Below are 11,989 nucleotides of genomic sequence, written 5' to 3' on the forward strand. Positions count from 1 at the left end.
CGACTACTTAATGGAATTTTATTGTTTGCCGAATTACCACACGTGTAGCTCAGTCTGAAGAAAGGAAACGCTCAAATGAAATCGTTTTATCTGATAGCCATCTCGAATGTAACATTTGGGGTTATGCTACCGCAGAAGTACGACGATAGATGGATGATAACCAACATTTCCAACTAATAACCTGTATGGTGAAAGGGGTAAAAGAAATAACACAGAGGTAAATTCCGGAACCACTTTGGTTTTTCATGATAAAAGCACATTATATAGACAACCTGAAGACTGCAGCTTAGTTCAGATGTATATTTATTTGGCTCCCTTAAATATGTCTCAAAGGGAGGCTTGTAAAGGAGGTATCATTATCACTTTATCCAAAGTAAACCCAGCATGTCCTGAGTCACATACAAGCTGTAAGGCATGAAGTTCACTTAACTGCTATTGCCAAGAGAAAAACATATACAAGTCAGTTTAACTACTGAACATTATTTGAAATGTATTTTGTTAATCTAGGTATAAGTTTGATCATGGCAACTGCAGAAATAAAAAAACTTTACTTTTGTGAGCTAAAGCTTCAGAGCTTTAGACAAATAAGACAGCCTATTATTATAATTACTAATCCTTTAAATGGGTTGGTGCAGTTCTCCAGCAGCTTTACAGTTTTCTATGGCACCACCATCCTCAAGGATGATGCTCAGAGTTTCATCGCTTAAAAAGAGAAATATATTTCATGTTGTTCTTTTTACTGCTGGGGAAAATGTATAGAATGAAGACACAAACACTCCACACAAAAGCCTCTTTCCAAAAAAAGTGTCCAGGTCTCAACAGTCCAGAAAAAGCTGTTTTATCTGCGATCGTTTGTGCCCGACTTCCTCTTCCCACTCAGGAGGTGTTTGGGTTTGAGGTCAAACACATGTCTGTCTGCCTCTCCCTTCTTGCCTTGGCGGTTCATGTCTTTCTGGGAGTTCTTCATCATCTTCTTTGCCTTCTTTGCCATCTGAGAAGCAAAAAAAGAAGACACTGACATGAGTTCTCTTCAAATTAACTTTCAGAACCAGGGATTTATTTAATGCACTGGTGCATTATTATTAAATTTACACTTTACACCATGCTGCTAGAATGCTCATTGATGAGTCCTGAACATGCACATGTGAATGTCTGTGTGTGTACATATATCACATACAGAAGTTTTATTTTTTAATGTGCAAACAACGTAAAAAACAATCTAGTGGTGTTTGGGGTGGAGTCATGTTTTCCCCCCTTGGAACATATTTAACATTGGCCAATAACATTTAGGATTGAGTGTGCCGTACATCAGTGTCACCAGATTAATTGCAAAAAGACTAACTTTGAGGACAAAGGAGATATTACACCAAAACAACAGGCAACCTTCCTCATAATGTCCATTTAATTATTTTGTAGCACCAAGATGGCAAAGATTGTTTATCTTCAGTCTACCCACAGTAAAGCCTTCAGTTATCAACCAACTTATGGGATAATCTTCTTTTCTACTGTGACAGAACTGACATTTACACATCCCATATAAGAATGACTTCATGTTGCCTTCCACAGAAAATGTGTTTACATAAACCCAGAGACCAAAGTAATTAAAATGCAGCATATTTTAGTAAATAAAAGCTGATTAAAAACACCATCACATACCTTTGGATCCCGTAAACCAGACTGGTCTCGTGGTGGACGGGAGGCGCTCTGGCTGCGGGTTTTGGAAGTTGGAGGGGCAGAAGCTTCACGCTTGCGTTTCTTAGTGAGGCTTCTGGACCGTCGGGCCTGCTGTGCGTAGTGGCTCTGAAAGAACAAGAGGAAAATGTTAATGCGTCAGTAGCCATGTTTCCATCCAACAGTTGTGTTAGATGGAGAGGTAAAAAAAAGAAAAGAAAAAAGTTTATGGTGATGTTAATAACGTATTTCTAAAAATCTTCAGAGCAATAGCCATGTTCTAAAAGTGCAATTGTTTTTATTTAATACTTTGTGAAGCAGGATGAGAGCCCTGTCACTTGGAAGTGCAAATTATGTCCAATAATACTGTAGTCATAACTGTATTGACAGAGACTTTGTTTAAATTTTATACTTTAATATTCATTTCATATAGTCCATGTGATTAATTCAATTATACCACATTCGAGTCGATGTATCCTGTAGGTTCTGATCTAAAGAACTTACTTCATCCTTGTCATTCATGTCCAGACCGAGGTCACCCATCTCCTTCTCTAGCTTCTTTCTTTCAACCTGTACAACACACACACAGTTACAAAAGGCAATGAGTATAAATTTTATAAAATCAAAAACACTGTCAAGGTAAGGTTGAATGCAGTATGAGATATTTTGAGCTGCAACAATTAATCGATTAGTTGTCAACTATAAATTAATTGACAACTATTTTGTTAGCCGATTAGGGGAACTTTAAGAGAAAAAGTAAATATTCTGATTTCAGCTTCTTAAATGTGTATATTGGGTTTAAGTAGGGCTGGACGATATGGCCAAAAAAAAGTTTCATATCTTTTTATATTGATAATTATCACGATAAGTCGTTATTTCTTTCAAGTTTAAAGGTTCACTTTTGCTGCAGAGTGAAAGTTGAAGAAATCTGATGGTTAATTGTGGTTTAAACTCTTCTTTATCTTTACTTGACCCCAAACAGTGGATCATTTTACAAATCTGAAGCAATCCCAACATGGCAGCTTAAATTGACCAATAAAAAAGGCACAGCCCCGCTCACCTTGGTAGCAGTCCTGGGCATGCGGGGCCCGTGCACGTCCTTCTCTTTGGACTTCACGACCATGAGGTGCTTCTTCTCCCGGATCTGTTTGGCCAGAACGCGGATCTCCTGCATCTCTTCGTCCTCGCTCTCGTCATCCGAGTCGTACTCTCCAGCTCGCTCCTTGAGCTCCTCCTCCTTCTCCAGATCCTCCAGTTTCTGTGACAGAGGAAATAAAGACAGAGACGTTCAGAAGGCGGACACATTTCTATTTCTCAACTTTGCTCTTCTAGAAAATCGAGGAATCCTTTTTGTTTAACCAGGTAAGCCTCACTGAGATAACAAAACTTAGTGTTTTTGGTGAGTTTCACACCTATGGAAGATTGGGGACCAACATGTAAGTCAATGCTCTCCACCACCATCAACATAAGACTAAATGATATAACAAACTCATCTTCAGATCTATTTAGTGATGCTCTGTGCTTTTGTTGTGTCTGGCCGCGTTGTGTTTCTTTCAATCTGGTATACTCAGGTCTCTCTGGATCTCAGTGAGATGACCTGACTAAATAAAGGTGGTATATATAAATAAATAAGGGAATGTCTTGTAGAGGAATGGTGTTTATCCCTCTAACAGAGTTCCCCAGAATTGGCGAGGAGCCCTGAAGCTGTTCTGGAGGCTGGTGGTGGCCTGACTACATACGGAGACACTTCATATGGCCTTTTCCTTTTTGTCATCCATCGGTACATAAAAGCTCCTTCATGTTGTTCAGTGCAGGCTTTGGTGAAAGCGAATAAAGTCCCAAGAATTAAGTCGTTTTTTGGGAATATATTTACACAAAATGTGTAACTTTCTTTAACCAGGTAAGAGCCTCACTGAGATTTGAACACTAGAGGCAATTTTCCACTCCTGAAGTGCAGAGACTCACCTTCATGATGTCAGGATCAATGTAATCTGCAATGTTGTGGCCTTCCCACACCTCAGGGATCTTATCATGCCTCTCCTCCTCGTTCATCAGATCCCAGTATTCTTAAATAAAAACAAATAACACCATATCAGCATTGTAGATGCAAGCATTTACTTTCTACAAATTGATTGTTGGAATGAAAACACTTCTCACTCTGTAGGTCCAGAATGTAGTCATCGCCGAGCTCCATCTCCAGATCTCTCTCCTGCAAGATGAACAATTAAATGTTTTATCATGCAGCCATACAGAGAGCTGTTGTATCCCTGTTGTCTCTTTGAACTTATGCCTGAAGTTAACACTGGACATACCAGTTTACGCTTGGGTGTGTCCACCTCCATCGCCTTCTTGCGCATCAAGGCTCCTTCTGGGATGAACGGAGGCCTCTCCTGGTAATGAAGAGAAAGAATAAGGCTTCACGTCAGAAAACCGCTCAATAAAAACACTGTAATTTTCTGCCTTCTGACAGAGTTAATGACTGCATTTACCTTCTCATCTCTCTTGGTGGGCATGGCCAGATGGAGCCGGTTGAGAACATCATGGACTTTCTTGCCCTTCATCTTGGTCTCGACACGATTGGCAAGGAGCCGGTCACAGGCCTGACAAACACAAGTCCATGAGCCATAACACACAAAATACACTTTGTTCCTCAACCTCTCGGGGGCACAAAGTGCGCCTCTAGTGTGCAGCCTCTCACCTCAGTTTTAACTTGCATGACTCCCTCCTCGGTCAGGGTGCTGGTCTCAATCACAGGGATTCCCTCAGCAGAGAGATCTGCAAAGATTTTCTGACAGCAAAAACACAACATATTTTTGTCTTTAATATTTAGATGTCACTAAAAAAAACAAACAAGTGGCTTGTTCTAAACTATTAATCACCCACCTGGTTCTCCTCAGACAGCTCATTGATCTTCTTCACATCACATTTGTTGGCCACAACGATGAGAGGCTACAGGGAGTGAGACACCAGCATTAATTCAACTACATGCACTCTAGAGTATTACACTGTCAAACCAATGCTTCATCTTTTATTTATCCTCAGAGAAACCTGCTAGATATTCAGACTGGGACACTGTGGATTCACCTCATTTGCCCAAATTAAATGATGGGGTTGATTTGATTGGTTCTTAGTTGTAATCTGGAAAAAGGTGTCAAATGTATAAGAACCAGGGAAAACAATCCTGTCCTATCGTGCTCATCAATTTCAGAAAAGAAGGTTTGTACCTTCTCTGCTTCTGTGATTAAAATATGGCGGTCAGGAGCTAGTGCTCCAAAGCATGGCAAGTCCTCTCAAAACAACACATTTATACAGCAAAATCACCACGTGAAAATAATTCCATGCAGGGAAGAAGGCTTATATGACAAAGCTACTGCTGCAGTCAGCTTATTTCTAATGTCCAGTCATGTTCATAATGCCCCAGAATTACTGCTGCTCATATGTCCAAACCAAGAAGTTACATCACTCAAATATCACAAACTTTGTTCATAGAAAGAATATTTCTTTCTAACCAAAAATATATATTTTTTTAAATATCTGCATTAAAAGGTGTGCCGTATTATATATTGGTATAATATTTAACATTATTTGTTTTAAATATCATGACACAAAATTCTTGTTGACTAATGATGTCATACCGTTACACACTGAAATAACAAGCATGGCTGAAAGCGCTAGTAGCATTGCTACTGGCTCAACGGTGGAGGAGCGACTTCAGTGGAAGTGCTCTCGTTACAAAAGATCAGATGTCCAGCAAACTACAGTAATATGTAAGAAGTGCAAGAAGACTGTAACAACAAAGGGGGCCAAAACAACAAGCTTATGTCACCTCAAGCAGAAGCACCCGGATGAGTACACGGAGAGCTCAGCAGCTATTGTGAGTTTTAAACCGAAAATATGTTCCAGTAAAAGTCCGCTAAAGTCTGTGACTAACTAATTATGCATCTTAACTAGGTGCTATATCCTATGTTTTTATGCAGCGTGTCCTAAGGTTAGGCTGCCATTGTCCATCGCCGATGGCTGACAGAAGACATAATGTTGAGCTGGCATCATGATTGTACCCAAGCAGAAATTTTTTTTAAAAATTAAGTCTTGATTTATCACATTATACCGCCCTGTAAAGGCAGGTTTAAACCCCAATGGACATTTTTTCAGGGGGAATCTCCATTAACATGCTAACGGACATTGGCATCACAATCGCGAAAATACAATCTTAACATAAACTACACATTTTGCTTCACATGCTGAACATCCTGAGTGACATACTGTGCAAATACTTAAAGTACATGTTTCCTGAGCTCTGTGTGAAATAAATAAAGAGGAGTCTTGATCTGCTGCTCTACTGCTTCTGCACTCCACACAAACCAGCTACAGCAACCCCAAAGGGTCAAAAATCAAACCCAATATTCCCAGTGGCCTAAAAATATCAGTAGGAACAGAAAGGGAAGCACAATGCTGTGTCACTGAACAGTTATTAATATAATTTGATGTACGGATTAGACTTAGGTGGTACACAGCAATTTGTATTTGCAGTAAAAATTCAGTCAATTTGCATTTTATGTGCCTTTTATAAACAAATGTTTTGATAATTATTTTAGTTTTATTTACAGACTGAGCAGAATTGTGCTGTTTTCAGAACAGTTTGGATTTGCAGCAAATAAACAGTAAATTTTCACAGGCATTTTGTATTAATAGTTAGACAGATATCGTGATGTATCACTTTAGGATTGTCAAGCGATATATAGATTATCGCGGAATTTCTGTATCGTGATATTATCGTTATTGTGAGCCATGTATCGCATCATATCGTGAGGTACCCTGTGATTCCCCACCCCTATCACACACACACCCCTCTACATCTCTGGTCTCCCATCACTGCAAACACTGACTTGCCCCGCCTCTCTCTGTCTCTCTCGATCTTTCCCTGACTTTTTCCATCAACAGTATGTTTAAAAAGTCTTTATTTCTGGCGTTTTCCACCCGCTCTCAGTTTTCACAGCAGCAGGTGAGCCGCATGCCGGCCTGTTAATGACGTAGCCTATTAAACAACTGAAACCAACCTCTACACTTTGTGTTCAGTCGTTTACCTGGTGCGTGCCTGTGAAATATCCACCGTGTCTGCGACTTGTGATGTAATAGGCTACCAAGTTTTTTAAGAGTGTGTGTGTGTGCGAAATACATGCTTTCATAAGACGACTGCTAAAACATTACTGATGTCTGACCTTGTTAGCGAACAGGGGTCGGATGCTGTTGAAGAGCTCCAGCTGTTGCTGCAGGGTGTGACCGCACTGCTCAGATACGTCCATGACGTAAAGAACCGCTGCTCGCAGGTGAGCCAGAGCCGTGATAGCCTGCATCTCAATGGTGTTCCTCTCCTCCAGAGGGTGGTCCAGGATACCCGGGGTGTCTACCACCTTCACACAGAGTGAACATAAGAATGACTGGGGTGACAGGATGAAAGTGTGCAATAATAAGGGAAACATGATGGTGTCTGCACATTTCTGCACCTTTATAATGGCATTACAGAAGGTGACTCTATTTTAAGACCTCTGATGTGACATACTAAATAGCACTACATGCATTAATGCATCTTAAGATCACAGATGAGATGGATTATTTACGACCATGACCAATACACCCAGTCAACTGTAAGGTTAAATCAAGGAAATGATAAAAACACACAAATAAAACCTCAGAAATTCCAATTTAACTGTTACTTATCTGGCCTAACATTATACAAAATAATTATTAAGTCCTTGGACATCTGCTGTGGATGTAAACACCTTATATTTAAAGACAACAGTAAGCTGTTTAACCTCAGTCAGTGTTACATTTAAATCCAATGTGTTGGAGCTCAGAGTGCACACAACAAAGATGTGTCACTGCCCAAATACTTTTTTTTACTCCACTGTATCTCCAGTTCATGTTCATGTTGCTTACGTTACTTCGTCAAACACATTTGAAAAAAAAGGACGTAAAGCTGTATGAAGGAGAAAATAACAGCTGCAGCATCTTACCTGCCAGCGGAGATATCTGTAGTCCATGTGACCCACAAACAGAGACTTGGTGGTGAAAGCGTAGGGCTGGACATCGACATCTGCTCTGGTCACCTGACAAGGTAAACCATTTACACTATGTTAGCCATTCTTTTAAAAAAAGGAAGTCGAGGAGTTAAAACCCTGAAACTAATGATTATGATTCCTGCTAAATTTACAGAGATGTTAATAAAAATGCTACATCCAGCAACTTAAATTTTCCGTCAGAATTATAAAGAGTTACATCTAACTAACACTGAAAGACAAAAAAAACAACAACATGTGACGGAACATAAAGACCATTTCCTGCTACACCATACACAGCAGTAAGTATTATAGAAAGAGCGGTTACCTTGTTGATGAAACTGGACTTGCCAACATTGGGGTAACCACACAGAAGCAGGGTCCTCGTGTTGGGGTCAATGGTCGGCAAACGGGACAGATGCTGACGCACTATTGAAGGTACATAACAGGGATATCATTTCATTTACATATTGAAAAACAGAAAAGACATTAACGTATTAAAATGGCTCATGAAAACATCTCAGACGACAAAAAAACGAGCAAAAACAAAAAAATCTGATAGATATACTTGAGAAAGTCAAAGCCAAGAAATAATAAATGAATCTAAGAAACCAGATTTTTCTCTCAGTTACCTTGTTCCAGGTACTCCAGACTTGACTTCTGTCGTTTCAAGATGGTGCACATCCGACCCAGAGCGGCCCTCTTCAGCTGTTTACACCGGTACAGAGAATCTCCGTACTTCATCAGACGCACATAGTCTTTAGCAACACTAGAGCATAAAAAAAATAATAATAAAATGAAGTTTGTTCTCCCTTTCTAGGTTGTGTGTTAAATTGCTGGTTAGGGCTGCACAATAAAGTAATATTACATTTGGCACATGATGCGACATTTGTTGTGGTCTGTACCAAAACAAACATGTTTCAGGTTCCTGGTAATCAGCATCACAGAGAACCTGACATGGCCATCTCACATCTCCACGCTGAGAGAAAGCTGAAGAAAGCTCAGAAACGCTTAGATTTCCTAAGAAAGCTTAAGAAGGCCAAATTCCCGTACCAGCTTTTACAGAGGAGCAATAGAAAGCATCCTGAGTTGGAAACATCACTAACTGGCATGGGATGTGCACGGCCCAGGACCGGAGGGCTCTGCAGCAGGTGATTAAAACTGCTCAGAATATCATTGGTACCCATCTCCCGAGTATCAGTGATATTGGTGAGGTGAGGTGTCTGCAGAGCCCAAAGGATACTAAAGGACAGTACCCACCCAGACACAGCCTGTTCACCCTGCTGCATTCTGGGAAGAGATATAGAAGTTTGTTTCCTCCCAGACTTATTTATCCATTTGTTTATAACATTTGTTTTTGTGAGTAGCATAAAGGGAACTAAAACTGTTGTAAAATGATAAATAAATCATCTTTGTAGTTCTTGGTCCAGCTTCCAGACTCAACTGGTCATGTTTTCTGAATTTAAACTTGTGACTTTGATAATGGCAAAAAAATGTCACGGTCTTCTGATTAAATCTGCAACTTCCAAATATACTGAACAAAATTATAAACGCAACACTTTTGTTTTTGCCCCCATTCATCATGAGCTGAACTCAAATTTCTATCTGTCAAAATCTGTGTTAGTGAGCACTTCTCCTTTGCTGAGATAATCCATCCACCTCACAGGTGTGGCTGATCAGACAGCATGGGGATTGCACAGGCGTGCCTTAGGCTGGCCACAATAAAAGGCCACTCCAGAATGTAGCAGCAGTGGAGGCTAAGGGTTGTGTGATTAATGTCATTACATAACCTCGGCTGAAAAAAAGGAAACTTCATAAAACATACATTGTTTCCAAGGGGAAAAATCTCACTAACAGTTGTTTTTACAGTCAACAACATATTTGTGTTTACAAGCGCGATTCAACTAGAAGGCTGTTCATAGAGACTTTATTGCTTTAAGATCATTAGAAACATGGGGAAACCAAAGACAACCCACAGGAAGTGTTGCAGTCAAACACAGCAATTTGCAACAAGGGGCATAAGATTTCAGACAAACTTACTTGTCGATCAAATTCTTGGCAATGTTTATCTGTCCCAAGGCCAATTTATAATGGTCTTTGTCATATAACACGTTCATCAGATCAGCGTAGAATGGGTGGATGTCCTAAAGGAAAACGACACAGTACCAAACACATGAACATCAGGTAACATGTTACTGGTCAGTGACACAAAAGGTGTTCATCTACAACATGACATCTTAACAACAAAGGTTATTTCATACTATACAAGAGACTTTTTGAAGCATCTTCACTTACGTCAAGCTTGGGGAAGTCGGTGAGGATCTGTGTGAGGCGGTCATGGTAGTTCTGCTGGGTGAACTTCACCTTTCGCATGTAAAAATGTCGGATACGGTGGATCTGGTAATGCTTGTGTACCACAGTGGGAGTCTTCCTTTGTGTTTTGGATAAAGTGATGTCGATGAAATCCTGCAGAGAGGGGAACAGTATGCAGGTCGCTGTTATAGTACAGAAGATGACACTCAAGACTTTTCTCAACATTTTATTTGCAAAAAAGCACGAGATTCTTTTTTTATTTATCCTTAAAGAAGCCCGTTTTGGCCGTGACAGTCTTAACTTATAATATATCTAACATATCAAATATCTTTCGCCTTGGATGATATTTCATTAAGGTCTTAACAAAAGGTACTGTCCTGTTACTTGTATTTCATATTTATAAATACAGTAGCATTAACTGGACATGTCTCCACAATAACATGAAGTTTTCCTGTATTTCCATCCAGCAAACTGTGATGTTAGAGCGTTTTCCTAGAGACTCCTGCCAAACTCCATTAACAAATCTGTCAGTTTAATATTTAATCGCTTGTCGACAAAAGTAGACAATTTATAAAAACATTTTGCATTATGTCCATAAATAATCCGTGTCGATTTGTCAATTCGGCACAAAAAAAAGAAATAGCAGTTCTTATTCTCGAAAGACCCCAACATTTGTGACTTAACGTTACTTCAATGGCTGGCAATTGCAACATGGTATTTAAATGGACAGACACTGTTGGATGAATGTGAAAATCACCAGTTTAGCTTGTTTTATTCTGTTGCATGATTTATGTCTTGCATGCCGGATTGGATAGCATATCCTTGCTCACAGAAACAGTCTTTAACTTCCAGATTTACAAACAGAGATTGGTGCGGGACATTTCTGGGCTTATGTCAACTGTGTCAGCAGTCCTTTACTGAACACGAAAGCTTATCCGTCTCTGAATACTCAATAGTTAGCGGTTTCCTCTTTTTGCCTCCTTTCTTAATTTATTACTATAAATCACAACTACGTTGAGTAGCGTTACGTGAACACACTATAATGGAAAACCTGCTGCTGTCTTTTCACACCAGCTCAGCACGTGTTTTTCCCGACAGAGTCCCACCGTGTTTTCTCTATCTTACACCGTCTCTCAAAGCTGAATAACAAGAGGAACACAACAACGCCCTGTTAAAATTTTTAATTCGGGGAACCAAACTCACCTTGGCGGTGGGAACCACCATAATCTTCTTGAAATTATAAAGTGCCATTTTGTCGCGACACGTTGTGGTCCGCTGACGGCACGGGGAAAGGAAGGCTCCTCGTTCCGCTAGAACCGGAAAAGACGCTAAAAACACTTGGGCGACTTTTCTACACAGCGCCCCCTCACGGCCGAATACATGCACAGCAAAACAAATACAACATTTCTCTAACAATTTCTATCAATGTTTTTACCATGTCTTGAAATTGACCAAAGTAAGCTACAGTAGATTATCATTTTTATTATTTTGTTAATATTTGAAATGTGGTTCGCTTCTGTCACTGTAAAATATGAAGTATTAATACTCACACTCAACTTCATGATCATTTTGGAGAATGTAGTTTGCATAATACAGAGGTGTTTCTGTTATTTAGCTTCCCGCCATTTAAATAAATGTACTGTCAACATTTATTGGCATCAGTCCAGAGGATAGAGTGTGTAATAAGAGTAGCCTAATAATAAATCACGGCTTATACTGGGTGGCGATCGCGCATTGATAAGATGCTTGCCTTTGGTGCGAGAGACCTGGGTTTGATTCCCACTGTGAAACATCCACTATTGTGTCCCTGAGCAAGACACTTAACCCGTAGTTGCTCCAGAGGCGTGCGACCTCTGACATGTATAGCAATTGTAAGTCACTTTGGATAAAAGCGTCAGCTAAAGGACTTATTATTATTATTAAATATTGAAAAAGACCAATGCCTCCTG

At 39.8% G+C, this 11,989-nt stretch overlaps 2 protein-coding genes across 4 annotated transcripts in view; one reads left to right on the forward strand and one right to left on the reverse strand.

The window, feature by feature from the left end:
* The window catches only part of LOC123972848 (disco-interacting protein 2 homolog C), a 459,676-nt gene that overhangs the window by 138,297 nt on the left and 309,390 nt on the right, over positions 1-11,989 (forward strand). The window lies entirely within an intron of this gene.
* Positions 287-11,362, reverse strand: gtpbp4 (GTP binding protein 4). Its single transcript, XM_046052572.1, has 17 exons — positions 11,244-11,362; positions 10,023-10,193; positions 9,768-9,871; positions 8,360-8,496; positions 8,056-8,156; positions 7,686-7,778; positions 6,891-7,082; positions 4,555-4,620; positions 4,370-4,459; positions 4,161-4,271; positions 3,984-4,061; positions 3,829-3,880; positions 3,637-3,737; positions 2,732-2,929; positions 2,176-2,241; positions 1,657-1,800; positions 287-991 (listed from the first exon to the last, which is right to left on the reverse strand). Exons 1-17 carry the CDS (start codon positions 11,289-11,291, stop codon positions 839-841), a joined length of 1,905 nt encoding a protein of 634 aa, XP_045908528.1. The 5' UTR covers positions 11,292-11,362; the 3' UTR covers positions 287-838.

The sequence above is a fragment of the Micropterus dolomieu genome, linkage group LG06 (genome assembly GCF_021292245.1).
Source record: "Micropterus dolomieu isolate WLL.071019.BEF.003 ecotype Adirondacks linkage group LG06, ASM2129224v1, whole genome shotgun sequence".
Lineage (NCBI taxonomy): Eukaryota > Metazoa > Chordata > Actinopteri > Centrarchiformes > Centrarchidae > Micropterus > Micropterus dolomieu.

Bases quoted from the DNA above. Each gene is read 5' to 3' on its own strand.
- gtpbp4 (XM_046052572.1), bottom strand. From the start codon at position 11,291: ATGGCACTTTATAATTTCAAGAAGATTATGGTGGTTCCCACCGCCAAG. The intron at 4,460-4,554 runs GTGGGTGATTAA...TTTTGCTGTCAG, and splicing joins AGCTGTCTGAGGAGAACCAG to AAAATCTTTGCAGATCTCTC. The intron at 2,242-2,731 runs GTGAGCGGGGCT...TGTGTTGTACAG, and splicing joins TGCCCAGGACTGCTACCAAG to GTTGAAAGAAAGAAGCTAGA.